The sequence below is a fragment of the Glandiceps talaboti genome, chromosome 18 (genome assembly GCF_964340395.1).
Source record: "Glandiceps talaboti chromosome 18, keGlaTala1.1, whole genome shotgun sequence".
Lineage (NCBI taxonomy): Eukaryota > Metazoa > Hemichordata > Enteropneusta > Spengelidae > Glandiceps > Glandiceps talaboti.
In genome coordinates, this window is record NC_135566.1 from 15,745,001 (window position 1) to 15,760,158 (window position 15,158).

General features: G+C 37.6%; 1 protein-coding gene across 1 annotated transcript in view; it reads left to right on the forward strand.

Annotated features, from left to right (window-relative positions):
• Positions 1-12,767, forward strand: part of LOC144449743 (atrial natriuretic peptide receptor 1-like) — a 38,570-nt gene extending 25,803 nt beyond the window's left edge. Inside the window, exons 12-27 of the mRNA XM_078140319.1 lie at positions 285-521; positions 777-881; positions 1,050-1,121; positions 1,994-2,165; positions 2,307-2,456; positions 2,910-3,087; positions 4,066-4,206; positions 4,919-5,111; positions 5,690-5,963; positions 7,181-7,275; positions 7,871-7,941; positions 8,677-8,745; positions 9,265-9,372; positions 11,646-11,741; positions 12,058-12,144; positions 12,692-12,767. Of these exons, the coding sequence (XP_077996445.1) occupies positions 285-521; positions 777-881; positions 1,050-1,121; positions 1,994-2,165; positions 2,307-2,456; positions 2,910-3,087; positions 4,066-4,206; positions 4,919-5,111; positions 5,690-5,963; positions 7,181-7,275; positions 7,871-7,941; positions 8,677-8,745; positions 9,265-9,372; positions 11,646-11,741; positions 12,058-12,144; positions 12,692-12,767 (2,124 nt within the window). The remainder of the gene's footprint in view (positions 1-284; positions 522-776; positions 882-1,049; positions 1,122-1,993; positions 2,166-2,306; positions 2,457-2,909; positions 3,088-4,065; positions 4,207-4,918; positions 5,112-5,689; positions 5,964-7,180; positions 7,276-7,870; positions 7,942-8,676; positions 8,746-9,264; positions 9,373-11,645; positions 11,742-12,057; positions 12,145-12,691) is intronic.
• The last annotated feature ends 2,391 nt before the right edge of the window (positions 12,768-15,158 follow it).

A 15,158-nucleotide genomic window follows, 5' to 3' on the forward strand; every position in this document is an offset into this window, starting at 1 on the left:
TTAGCTCACTAACTTTGAAAACTTAATGGATAATGACCTCATTTGAGTGTTATCCATAATGGGATTTCACATGAGACCTTTACCTCCATCTTAAGGGTCAAATAGTCAAAATACGGCCGAATTACATATGTACGCCACATTGGCGGCCATATTTGTCATGAAAAAATTCAGAATATGAATTAGTAAATTTTGGTATTACTAGTTCAGTATATGTTCTACGAAGACTTGTTGATTTTATATCAGCTGGCATATTTTCAAGCACAACTCTTACATTCGTTTTTCAGCCAAGTTTGAGTAGCAATGATTCTGATGGGGAAGGTGATCGTATTTCTAAGGCAACATCGAAGGCCTCCACAATGCATTCATCTGTCACTACTAGCAGTGGAGCGAACCATGTATTTCCTGTTAATGTACAATTGTTTACGAACGTTGGAAGATATTACGGCACATTGGTAGCCATCAAACACATTCAAAAAGATCACATACAAATAACAAAAAATGTTCTAATTGAACTCAATGAAGTAAGTACAATCACTATTACAACCTTTACAGAATGAGCGTACAGTATGACTAGATATCAAAGTTCACTGGGACTGGTCACATGGTTTCATGTTAAGATAGTAAATATAACAAATACATAAAGGTAGCACAAATCGTTGTATTCATATATCATTTGACAGTATTAATACATCGTTTGACGGTATTGATGTATAATTTGATGGTATTTATATATCACTTGATGGTATTTTAATTACTAAGTGCGGTTGTCATTTCAGACGAGAGACCTAAACCACGAGAATGTCAACTCTTTTGTTGGTGCCTGCATAGAATCGCCGCATATATGTCTGCTATGGCATTATTGCCATAAAGGAAGTTTGCAGGTATTTGAATAGAACGCTTCTTGCCAATTTGCAACTTGTTAAAGGTGTGTGTATGTGTGTGTGTGTGTGTGTGTGTATGTGTGTGTGTGTGTGTGTGTGTGTGTGTGTGTGTGTGTGTACAGAACTGTGATTGTTGTAATTGTATACTTATAATATCTCTCAATGCAGGATGTTCTAGAAAATGACGAAATCAAGCTAGACCGAAGTTTCAAATATTCCTTTCTGAATGACATGTGCAAGGTAAAGTACAACATAAATTAATATTAGCTAGATTTAGTACATGACAGATTTTCTTCAAAGTGTCAAATTTAAACAAAAAATAGCCAGATTTGACGACATTTTTGGGAAATAAATCATTTTGGTCAACAATGGGCTCTGGAGAGTAGTTTCATGATTTACATATTATTTACATAACACGTGATTGCCAAGAAACACCGAGTTGAAACTTATTCTTCAGCCATGGTCAGTGGAGGTCGTTGTCATGGTCACACTGTCTCACGGCAGTCAGCAGATATGCATATGTAATAATAGTATTGTAGTAATATTGGTTTTGTAGTCCGAGGATAAATGAAAGCCGAAGGATGACACTCTGCCTGTAGTGCGCAAAACCTCGATTGCGATCCATAGCAGCTTTTAAAGTTAGCATGTTACCGGCTGGCCTAGTAGTCTTGCTGCTAGACGTTCGGGCTTTCTTTCGATGCTATAACTATAAGCGAACGAAGTTCGCATGTGAGGGCTTGCCCGAACTCGGATGTTCCATCCTCGATAGTGTTGTTCGGCTGTGTGTCGTATTTTATCGGAAGAACATCCGAGGGCTAGCTGATAGACTACTGGCCCAGCAGCTACATCTGTAATAACAGAATATAAATTAAACAAAAGGGTTAGCGTGATTCTGATAGATGGCGCTGTACAATCATGTATGGGCAGTGATCACGCTTCATGTGATGAGAAAAAAATGTAACTTCACTTCCATTTCTTCATAACTTATAGCATTCTTTACGTATTACATTGTGTTTATTTACTGCCATGGGATGTACATCTCACTGCCCGTCTTCAAGAACGACTCTGCCTGCCCATTTACTTACCAGTTATGGTTTCTCTATTTTTGACAGGGAATAGAGTTTTTACACAAATCCAAACATTCAACAGGTTCCCATGGCAACTTGAAATCAACAAACTGTGTTATAGATAACCGATGGGTTTTGAAAGTGACTGATTTCGGTGTTCCATCTTTTACTCAAGGACAGCGAGAGGTTAATGTTGGTGAACATGAAAAGTATTCACGTGAGTATTTAGCGTATAAGTTTAAAACTGTTTAGTCGCATTGTAAGAAAGTGTGACCGATATCATTGAGATGATGTATGGTATAACTAGGGAATAAGACTGTGTGTATCACCGTTGTTATCATCATCCTCTTTCATCTAGGTCTTTTGTGGACTGCTCCTGAAATACTTCGTTTGAATTTCCCGCCACCTAATGGAACCCAGAAAGGAGACGTCTACTCGTTTGCTATCATTGTATATGAAATTATAAATCGTTCGTTCCCCTTTACATTTGATAATGTAACGCCAAGAGGTAGGTTGCGATTCTGTCTATCTGTCTGTCTGTCTGTCTGTCTGTCTGTCTGTCTGTCTGTCTGTCTGTCTGTCTGTCTGTCTGTCTGTCTGTCTGTCTGTCTGTCTGTCTGTCCGTCCGTCCGTCCGCCTGTCCGCCTGCCTGTCTGTCTGTCTGTCTGTCTGTCTGCATGTCTGCTAGCCTGCCTGCCCACCTGCATGTCTGTCTGTCTGTCTGTCTGTCTGCCTGCCTGTCTGCCTGTCTGTCTGTCTGTCTCTGCCTGTCTGTCTGCCTGCCTGCCTGCCTGCCTGCCTGTCTGTCTGTCTGTCTGTCTGTCTGTCTGTCCGTCTGTCCGTCTGCCTGCCTGTCTGCCTGTAAGAAAAATTTAGAACCACATAGTAAGACTGTTTGTTCTAATAACTATATATTTTGCCAACATTTGAAGATGTTTTAATTCATGTTTGTTTTTATCAGATGTTGTGAATCGGGTACGGTCTGGAGAAAGCACTCCATACAGACCTACTTTACCAATCGAAGATGGGGATATGGGCAAGGGATTAGTGGAGCTAATGATACATTGTTGGCACGAACAACCAGACCAGAGACCACATTTCAGCAAAATACGATCAGAATTGAAGAAACTAAGTGGCGAGTAGGTTAACATTTCAGTAATCCTGAGTTAAAAAAAACGTGACATTGTAATGGGTATAATTAGTTCAGGTTTCTTTCCACCTTGACTGTCAACGAATGTTTGCCAAATATGGACTACAGGGCGCCCTCTATATTTTAGTGTGGCCTTGTGGCCTCACCGACCCTTTACATGTGGGATATGACCTTTTTTACTGACGTCCCGAAGGCTTCATCAGAAAAAAACCCACACAACGTCATTGAGTAAAATAGGAACACCACATGCACGAATCGGGGCGAAAATGTGAGGGACCAATCTGGTCCATAGATAGAATTATTCTGACTTGAATTTTTTCTTTCATTTTTTTATTCGTCGGTAGGCTCACCATTTCAAGGTGTGACGACGATGCTAAACATAGCAATTGTTTGGGTAATCCTTATAAAGATCACTCCCAATTTTAACAGACTTTCCCCGATGATTTTTTTTGACATTACTGGCAGTGGCATAATTATGTTATTCGCCAATGTTTATATTCTCCAGAAAATACTCGTGACCTAAGGGGTTTTGTCACTACGAGTTGCTAGACGAGTAGTGACAAAGACCCCTTAGATCACGAGTATTTTCCTTTGCCGAACGAAAAAAATATTGGGACATTTAATTCTACTGCTTGGTGAAATTGGTAATCTTGACTAGACCGTCTGTATGCCGGAGTCGAGTAGGCAGACGCGATACTTAAATATTAGTCGTTAGATTGCAATGTCTCGTTGTTGGCTGATTTGAGATACACACGCAGTGTCATTCGTTGCAGTACACTGTGTGCTATTGGTTGATTTGAAACCCAATAAAGGGCATCTTATTGGTGAACTTATTCTATAATAATGCATTCTATTGGCTAATATAGTATTCAATGTCATACGTGTTATTGCAAAAAATATTTCACCATCATGGTAAACGTGAAGCTTTCATTGACACGAATCTACTTTTTATTCGTTATTTCTGAAGTGATTTAAATATTGTGGATAATATTTTGGTTATGATGGAGAAATATGCAAATAATTTGGAAGATGTTGTAGAGGAACGAACCACACAATTGGTTGAGGAGAAGAAAAAGACAGATCGTTTGCTTTACAGGATGTTACCCCCGTAAGTTGTCATTTTATTTTTCCCCGTTGCTCCAGATCTTTACAGATTGTTTCTTATAACAACACGCGATACTAGGAGTTAGTAACCGAGACATCTCTTTTCTTTACTTAGAATGCTGTGTTAAACGATATCCAGCTAACTGTACACTACATTCAGGGGTTACTCTTGTACCGAACGGTTACTCTTGTACTCGGATCACACGAACACACAAGAATAGTTCAACAGACATAGATTTATGGTTCGCCAGTTACCTCTCCTAACGAGATGGTATCCTTTTCCCCCCTCCAAATCCTTTCTCCTACTGGCCTTTATGTTTCAATCTCTTGATTAAGAAAGTGTTTGCATTTTAAATATTAAACAATGATGTCATAATACCTTCTATCTGATTGGATGAAAGTAAATGATGAAGTCACCGGTGATAATTAACTTAAAATTGATTAGCTTAAAATATGTACTGTTCTAGACATCTGATAAGCTTTCTTCAAAAAATAATCATTTTTAAAGGGCATGGCTTACTGAAATATGTTGGCAAAGCAGGTAATAGAGATACATACTCAGGTTTCTTCTAAACAGAATAATTGCTTTCTCAACTTGACTCAAAAAGTGCATGAAATCGGTTTCAAAGTAACTCAGTGTATTTTTTAATTACTAAATGAGAGCCCCTTCTTTCACCGAACTCAATACATGTTATGTGTTTGATTTAATGTGGTAGGTTGGTGGCTGATCAACTGAAAGCCGGCAAGCCCGTACAGGCTGAAAGCTTCGACCGAGCAACTCTCTACTTCTCCGATATTGTTGGATTTACAGCGTTATCCTCAGAAAGTAGTCCATTTCAAGTTGTAGATTTACTCAACGATCTGTACAGTACTTTCGATGACATCATTGACAAACATGACGTGTACAAGGTTAGTTGTGACATCACTGACATGCATGACGTGTATATTAAAATGAAATCTTGTTTAACCAATCTTTCGACGTTGGTGGCGTCCTTTAAAGTCAACTTTTAATAGTTACCATCGGATTGTTATCCATGGGAAAGTTTGATCACCTGTCGCTGTGTTTGAATGAAAGTTTCACATTCACAATTATATTATGATATTGTTTCCATCGTCCTGTATGTTACCATGTATATATACCACCTGTTGAATAATGGTTTAACCTATACAAACATATCTGTATGTCACATGATCATTTTAGCAGTTGTGGCATCTAACATGTTTTGCATCAAGCGATCCAATAGGTAGAAACAGTTGTAGTGTCTAATACGTGTTGTGTAAAGCCATCCGGATCCGATAGGAGAAAAAGATGTAGTGTCTAACACGTTTTGTGTTAACCCATTCGATAGGTAGAAACTGATATGTTTTGTGTCAAGCCATTTGGTAGGTAGAAACAGTTGTGGTGTCTACCATGTTCTGTGTTAAGCCATTCGATAGGTGGAAACAATTTCTGTATCTAATGTTGTTTGTGTAAACGTCACTTGCAGGTAGAAACAATTGGTGATGCCTACATGGTTGTCTCTGGTTTACCGCAAAGAAATGGCAACCGACATGCTGCTGAAATTGCCAACTGTGCCTTGGATCTTCTGAGTACAGTCACACATTTCAAAATACGTCACCGTCCTAAAGACAAACTTCAACTTCGTATTGGTATACATACGGGTCCTGTGGTTGCTGGGGTTGTTGGTTTAACAATGCCTCGTTATTGTTTATTTGGTGATACCGTTAATATCGCTTCAAGGATGGAATCTCTGGGTAAACGTGAGTAAAATCTCAGCTCACTAATTATTTTAGTGGTCTGAGGTAGAATACAGGACTCGAAATATATAAGGGTGCTTTACTTGTCCCGGACAAGTGATTTGAAGCACTGGGCAGCAACTGATTTTAGAAACTACTTATCTCAATCGACAAGTAGCATTTATCATGGTTTCTCAAGTAACACGTTCCTGTCGTAGGTACAGGAACACTTTCAAAGTGATATTTTAACATGAGTGGAAACATACAAATGATTAGTCTGCTTAGATTTCATGGGTTTACTCAAACTAAAAGTAGAGTTATGGTAATGTGCATGGTAGCAAAAACTGATCAAAAGGGACATCTCAATAAAACATCTCAATAAAGTTTACAAAAAAAATAATCACTTTGTGAACAAGTACCTTCTGATTTGGTGTTTTTTCTTAATTTCTACTTGTCTAATGAACAAGATAACTTGATGTTTTTCATTATTTCGAGCCCTGGTTATTATTGTTTGATACCTCTAGTTCTACAACCAGAACGTATTGCATATAACGGTGGCATGAAATTAATCACAGAATTGCAAAATTTGACCTGAAGCACCAATAATGTACGCCCTGATTGGCTATAGAAAACAATAGTAGATCATGGTAGGGTACCCATTTCCTGTTACAATAATGAAGTATATCCAATCACCAGGAACTTTGTAACGGCTTCCTAATATGCACGCTCTAGACTCTCTCACAGTCCCTGGGGCTTGGCAGCGCTAAAAGGGCTGTTTTGTAAATTGTACTCGAATATCCTTGTACACATTGTGCGCCCTCATCGACCACATAGGGCTAACCATTCGTTAACGTGTTACTGGGATGCTCTGTGTTATCGCGAAGCCCCCAGTGGTCGCAGTAAGACTTCAACGTGCTGCACATATTGTAACAAATTCTCGTCATTTCTTACTATACCAAATTATTTCTTATTTTACATGCTGTTCAGCTTCACATCACTTCATGCCTAGCCTGTAGGACACGACATTCATGCCACGCTATCGACTAATCAATCACGAGTGAATTGGCCGATGTGTGAGGGCGCCCCAACACAGCGTATCTGACACACTACATGATTTCGCACCCTTCCTCAGTACGCCATTTGAACTTAATGATTTACGTCTACTGAAATATCATTTTGTATAACTGACAGCAGCACATATACATGACGTAAACTACTACGTCACTTTTTTCCCATTACAGCTTTCCACATCCACATGAGTAAGCAGACATACATTGCCTTACAAGAAATTGATTTAGGGTACCAAATGGAATCCAGGGGTGAAATCAATGTCAAGGTACATCTTGTAACGACTCTCTCTATTCACATTGTATTGGTCTTTGTTTTTAGAAGTGGTAAAATTTAGGCAAATATTTTCCTTGTCTATGATTCGGATAAACGTGAGCACAGGGTTGTGCACCCGGGTACTGCTTCCCACGTACTTTTTGAAACAATGGTAAGGTCGGCTGTGAGTACAGTAAAGAAGATGCTGGCAACACTTTCCATTCCCCCAAAAATTGTCTTATCCCAGTGTTCAGCAGTCCTTTTTAAGCAAGATCTCCCCATTTTATAATTATATAACCCTATAATATTAATTAAATCGCTCAAGGGGAGAGAGAGAGAGAGAGAGAGAGAGAGAGAGAGAGAGAGAGAGAGAGAGAGAGAGAGAGAGAGAGAGAGAGAGAGAGAGAGGGAGAGAGAGAGAGAATGTTTGAGAGGGTATGTATCTGGTGGTCGTGGGGGGGGGGGGTTGTGGACAATAATTCTCTCTGGCTGTACCAAACACCAAGTGAGGTATCAAGTCACACCATCAAACTGTTTTAGGCAGAACTTTATATTGGCATAGATAAAACTTACACTGATGAGATAACACATATTGATTGGTTTGGCAGGGCAAGGGACTTCTAACGACATATTGGTTATATGGTAAAGTTGGCTATGACAAAGAATTACCGCGAATGGAGTAAGTATCGCCAAACAAATTTAAAATCATTTTATTGACACATCAACACTTCTATGTTTTTTCGCCTTTTGAAATCTACTGATCATGTTTTGTTTAAAACTTGGTATTAATAAAAATTTCATCAGTTGGTTGAAAGCAAGAAATTTATGAAGCAATCCGTCAGTGTAGATTATTACTTTACTCCAGGAAATAACAACATTTACATGGATTATGGGTTGTGGAGAGTCATTTCATGATTTTACATCACCACCAATTACTTGCGATTTCATAGGATCATCACGTTGATCTTGTGCCTTTATAGGATATCTTTGCTATGGTCCTATGTGATGTGAATCGTGAGATGATATATTCATGGTTGTACTATGAATATTCATAAGAAGTTTTGCACCGAATGAGTCATACCCTAAAAGGCACAAGATCCACTTGATGTTTCTCTGAAATGTCAAGTAATTCTAGGTGATGTAAAACTCATGAAATAACTCTCCAGAACCCATAGTTTATGACAATGTCTCTATTTCCTGGAGTGGTGTTCCTCTTCAACCATTTGGGTTATATGGAAACTCTTCGAATGTAAACACTAACCTTGCAATGCTCTTTCAAATGCAAGTTAATTTTAAACCGATCCACACACACTGATCATTTCACACTGTGGACATTTATACCTTCATATGACTGCGTACAATTGTTAATAAACATGCGCCAATGAATTACTTTGTGCTTTATTTTTTTTTATAGATCTCCAAAATTAAAAGAGAAGGGGTATGGAAAACTTCGCCGGCAACAGCACAAACAGGATAATCAGGAGTTAGTTACCTTTGTCTGTATTAGAAAAAAATGTTAGTTTTTGAATCAAAGAGTGATCAGTAATCGTATGTCCAAGATAGTCATGTAACTATGACAACTAGTCTAAAGAATGTATAATTTGATTTTCCATTGATGATAAGAATAATTGCAAAAATATATGTGAAATATACAATATATATTGCTGACCCGTTAGTGCTCTGTTACATATGATCAGTAAGCGCTCTCGGTCCGGTTCTCTGAAGGCGAAACCGAGGGACAGTCCGGCATATTCCTCTAGAGCTGGTTCGAAACAGTTTGAAATGGTCCACGTTTATGTGGGCATATGTACCGCTAGACTAATCAATATCTAGTCTACCGACTCGGAGCTAGTTAGTGCGCCCCCACACATTGACCAACGATGTAATATCCTAGCAATCAGCTGTTTGAATAAGTAATGTACTTTTTTATAGTATGCAGATTCGGATTTGAGAGATTCAGTTTGACGACTTTAGGAATGTTTGTTTCTACTTTTGTTTATAGTCCTGGTCCATCAACTTTGGAAGGTAAACCAGACAAGTTTCGCGACCCAGAGGTTCGACACGTTGCGGAAGTCCATGACATCCATAAAGCTGAGAAGTTATATACTAGGTAAATTTCTATCGCAAAAACAATTTAAAAGCTCTCTCCCGACTCAACAATTTTGAAAGAGTCTTCGTAATAATTACTGTGGGGTGCAAGTCGTTCGAGTCCCATACTGGCCAAAACTATGGACTTAGAATGCAATGCTTTGATAAGTTTATAGGAAATACTACAGCGGCCTCTATCCTACCAGGTCCCCATTTATACATCTGATTTGACAGGGGCACAATCGTGGTTCAGATCTTACCAAAGTACTTTCGAAGTTTTGATGAAAAATGTCAAATTATATTTTTATTCAGCAGTAAAAGAGTACATCTGCTTTTTAAAGAAGTTTGACTTCTTATCAGCGATAATAAACCATCCTTAGGGGCGAGATAAATAGCTCAGTGTAGGTTAAAAAAAAAACTAAATTTGTTTACTGTGGGATCGGGGTGGGGTTTGAGCCACTTTAGTTCTCATCCTACAAAAACGATTTTACTTTTAATGGGTCTGTTTTGTACCCCTAAATACAAATATGTCTTCAAATTGAGAAATGGAAGATTTTTTGCTATAGTAAATGCATGGCACTAAAATAAAGTAAGGCGTCAACAAAAGACATATTTTTCCTTATTATATACAGTCTGGCATAGCGCTACATACTACTACGTACTGGATTTGTATTCATAGCACTACATACTACTACATACTGGCTTTGTATTCATAGCACTACATACTGGCTTTGTATTCATAGCACTACATACTACTACATACTGGCTATGTATTCATAGTACTACATACTACTACATACTGGCTGGCTTTGTATTCATAGCACTACATACTACTACATACTGCCTTTGTATTCATAGCACTACATACTACTACATACTGGCTTTATATTCATAGCACTACATACTACTACATACTGACTTTGTATTCATAGCACTACATACTACTACATACTGGCTTTGTATTCATAGCACTACATACTACTACATACTGGCTTTGTATTCATAGCACTACATACTACTACATACTGGCTTTGTATTCATAGCACTACATACTACTACATACTGGCTTTGTATTCATAGCACTACATACTACTACATACTGGCTTTGTATTCATAGCACTACATACTACTACATACTGGCTTTGTATTCATAGCACTACATACTACTACATACTGGCTTTGTATTCATAGCACTACATACTACTACATACTGGCTTTGTATTCATAGTACCACATACTACTACATACTGGCTTTGTATTCATAGCACTACATACTACTACGTACTGGCTTTGTATTCATAGTACCACATACTACTACATACTGGCTTTGTATTCATAGCACTACACACTACTTCATACTGGCTTTGTATTCATAGCACTACATACTACTACATACTGGCTTTGTATTCATAGCACTATATACTACTACATACTGGCTTTGTATTCATAGCACTAGATACTACTACACACTGACTTGAAATTGATTGTGCTTTCTGAAACAATTTTCAATTTTGGCCAAGTTTTAGTTAGAAGGCGGGATGGGGGTGGGGGTCTGAGGCCCAACATAACCCTACGGTAAACTATTGATCTCGCCCCTTACCAATCACAACGAATATACGAATATAAAATGGTCTATTCATTATACATCGTATATTGGGGATCTGGTAGGATAGAGGTTGCAATGTGAATACTTGAATCCTAGGCGCTTACAGAGGCTGCAATAGACTTGAGGAAGTAAAGGGCGGTTGTGCCGCTATAGATCTATACATACAAGGGGTAATAATTGTAAAGTACTTTGACCACAGAGTGGGAAAGCGCTATATAAAAACACAACAATATTATTATTATTATTGTATGAAATTTACAATGGTTGATTTCATAACAACCTTGACGTTCCTTTTGTTTTTCTTCATGCGTAGATCACTATATATAATTGACCATTTGCTGTCTGTTTCACTTCAACATGTTCGTTTCCCCCATTTAACGGGGAACAAAGGTGGGACAGATTTCATAATTGGGTACAATTCCCAGAATTGGATCCCAGTATACAGAAGTCGGTCCATGGCAAATTGGACTTTTTTCTTGACTCTATCGCTGGATATCTACTAAAACAGCTAGGACAAAAAAATCAACATCGCCTTTGTTTACTTTTAATTAAAGGCAAAATACATCTAGCAAATGATCAAATTCCAGAGTCTACGAGTTTGTGTGTTAATTACTGTACAGGTATTATGATAATATCTTAAATTTGTAGAAAATAGTCTAATTTGATATGTTGTCTCTCTCTGAACACAGCACTGAATCTGGGCCTATGGATAAGACCAGGTCTATCGACAGTGGATTCCATTCTCTTCAGAAAGCAACTACTTTGTCAGGAAGCAGTGACAAAGGGTACGTTTAATTAATAGTGACGAAATGAGAGATTTAATGTGTCATGCTGTTCACGACCTCGATTTGGGGTTTGAGGATAGGGTTGTATGGCGAAAGGACAGGACTGAAGATGTATAGCGCAAGGGTCCCCGCCTTCACTGTTGGACTACTTAACCTTTGCATGGATCCCAAACGAGACAACATTGCATATTGTGGCCATGACCATCACCAGCAGATTCGCGTCAGATAGTAGTTGAAGTAAAGACATCGAATGCATAAATCACACAAAATCACTTCTAATTTTTAAAACATTTTTTTTTGTATATACTTATTGCAGATCCTGTGACTCTAATGTTCCCGAGTATGAAAACGTGCGGGTTTATGAAGGAGGAAATAACCCCATTGTAGAAGAAAGGGACGAGGGGTAGGTACGCGGATGTTGATTTATTCCATGACAAAATGGCGTATCATCTCGTCTAGTTGTAAGAGATCTCGTATTGTGCGAGATATGATCTCTCAATGATGAAAAACGGTTGCATTACAAGTAATGAAACTAAACTGTTTTACATGATAAATTGATTTTAATTATGACATTTTTGTAATTAATGGCTTATCTTGGACGTTTTAGAAGAACATTGTCTGATAATGTGCTTATTAATTAGTCCATCTGGAAATCAAAATGTGATACACTTTGCAATTATGGAAGCCCATATATACTTCTTTGCAGAGACGTGTCGTTAAAATCAGGAATTACAAATAATTACATTTTAATTTATTTTTAATCATTCTTTAACAATTCTGCATAACAAGTACTAGGTATGCTGTATGATTGACAACTCCTGTGTAATAGACGTCGTTTATTCCCCCCCCCCCCCAAACATTCAGAGGCTGAGATGATTAAAAACCGGTCTAAGAAAATTTTAGTCACTCTGTTAACATTTGTCTCTCTGTAATTTTATTGTGATTTGCAGGTTATCAAAAGTAAAATCCGACTCGAGCAGTGAAGACTTTACAATTGCGGCAGAGGGAAACTATAAGTTGATGTGACAACCTGGAAACGAAGGTGATACCTCTATACCATTATTATACAACCATTGGAGATATGCTGACCAGAACCACGGACCAAGGAAGGGATCGAGGCTCCGTTACCCAGACTCAAGCCGCTGGGGACTCTATCTGCCTACGAGACCTCCCCAAACGAGGTCTCGTAGGCAGAGCCCCCAGCGGCGAGAGTCTGGGTAACCGAGACTAGGAAGGGACTTGCATTGATACAAAACAATAGCGAGTGACACTAATGTAGATTCGCACTGTGATTTACAGTTTATTTATGTCTGTGAAAATTAGCCATGTGATATACCATTGATATGACTAACTTTTACAGATACACACAAACTAATAAGCTTTTAAGAACATGGGGTGAACGTACCTCAGAGGCATTCGCTGTTGTTTGTATCAATACAAGTCAGGCGAAGGCTTAGGCACCTTCAAAGCCATTTTTAAATGTCCACCGTTTGTAACAAACAGCTTTCTAATGATAGACATTGCAAGATAACTCCGGCAAGGGTATGTACTTGTGGGCACTGCAGGCATATGTGCATCAATGTGCACATTTGTTTGTTTTACTGAATTTTAACCAAAATGAAAAAGTCCAGTAAGACAGTTTTGGCTTTAGGACACTTGAAGTGATTATTGCTATCAATTCACATATTGGTGTATGTGGTTAAAAAAGCACTTTGGTAACTTACTCAAATTGGAAAGCCTGTACACAAGCCATACTGCACTTAATATGTGTTCTGCCATTGTGGATTTCCTGTGATAGTTTGTGGGAAACATTTGCAGGAAATGACGACATCACAATCTTTTTCAGTTTTTGTCTTGCTACACATAAAGTTTGTTTCATACATCGATCGTTTTCTTTCCAATGCGTTGTCTCTTTAAATGGTTGGAGATTACCACTACTATCAATTCCAGCTGGTATCAGTCGTTTAATTCTACAGAAAACACAAATAGTATCAAGTGCCTTCTCCATACAACTTTTGTAAACTCTGTTCTTCTCCTAGTTTTCTGGTGTGTCCTCTATCACGAGCTAGTCTTTTCCAGTCAGTTTTATAAACCCTTTCCGATGTTAATCTTATAGTTTAAAACTCTTCTATATTAGAAGTTGTTCTAAAGTATACTTTGCCTGTTACGTTTTTGAAAGGACGGCTTAGATATTGTCTTCAGATATACGATACAATACAATACAATACGCTACAATACAATACAATACATTACAATACAATACAATACAATACAATACAATACAATACAATACAATACAATGAATATAATTATTTAATTGATTTTGTCAATCATTTTAGGGGATATTAGCTTTTGATATCATTGTCAATCAGTTCGTCTTTTACTTTCATATTTCTTTAAGTACAGTGTTATGCACCAATATATATATAGTAACGACCTTTAATATCCTTATTCTTTATGTAACGACCTTTAATATCCTTATTCTGTATGTATGTGTGTGTGTGTTTGTTTGTTTGTTTGTTTGTTTGTTTGTGTGTGTGTGTGTGTGTGTGTGTGTGTGTGTGTATAATTGCATTGTTATTCGTTACTTGAGTAAAGGTAAAATTGTTGCTAGTACTTTTTGCATATTTTCATAGTTTTTTTGGTTTGTGATTTATCCTTCCGTTGCAAAACATTGTTAATGTTCTAATCAACATAAAATGAAACTAGCTGCTGGATCAATTAGAGTACAGTTGTCTTGTTGCCATGGGGAAAATGTTTCTGGTTGGTTTGCGATGGGTGAAACAACCATTTTGACAGTTTTGAAAGCTGTCAGTCAAATGTTGATGTGTATTCATGAATATTCATGAATATGTCATAAATATTCATGATCGTGGAATTTGAAATGTTTTACAAGAGCACAATCTTTGTTATTTATGTGAGTTGGTTTGAATCTAATTATACTGAATGGTTTGTAAGGAAAAGTGATTTAGAAAGGGAATAGTTTTTAGATGAATGATCTTCATACTGTTATTGTTTTGTTTTCTGTAATGGTTTATAAAATTCATGAACTTGAAGTCACTTTAATTCGAGTAAAGTAACAGCATTAACATACTTACAGTCTTTGTTTGTCCACACATTGTATTGTCAACAATCAACCAATTTTGATTAAATCTATTTGTACTTTCCATTTGAATGTGAGCGTTTCTATGTCCAAGCAGGACTCTTATCTATTTTAAAATGAATTTGTGGCATGAGTCGATTTTTAGTATTGATTGACTGCTTGAACCAATTTACAACTTCAGACATCAGACCATTGAAAAATGGTACCTGTTACAAACAGGGAAAATGAACAACTGAATTGGATTAATAATACATGGCACAGCATGTTGGAACAGTAGAGGGTTGTATTACAATTCATGGTTTGATATTTTAAAA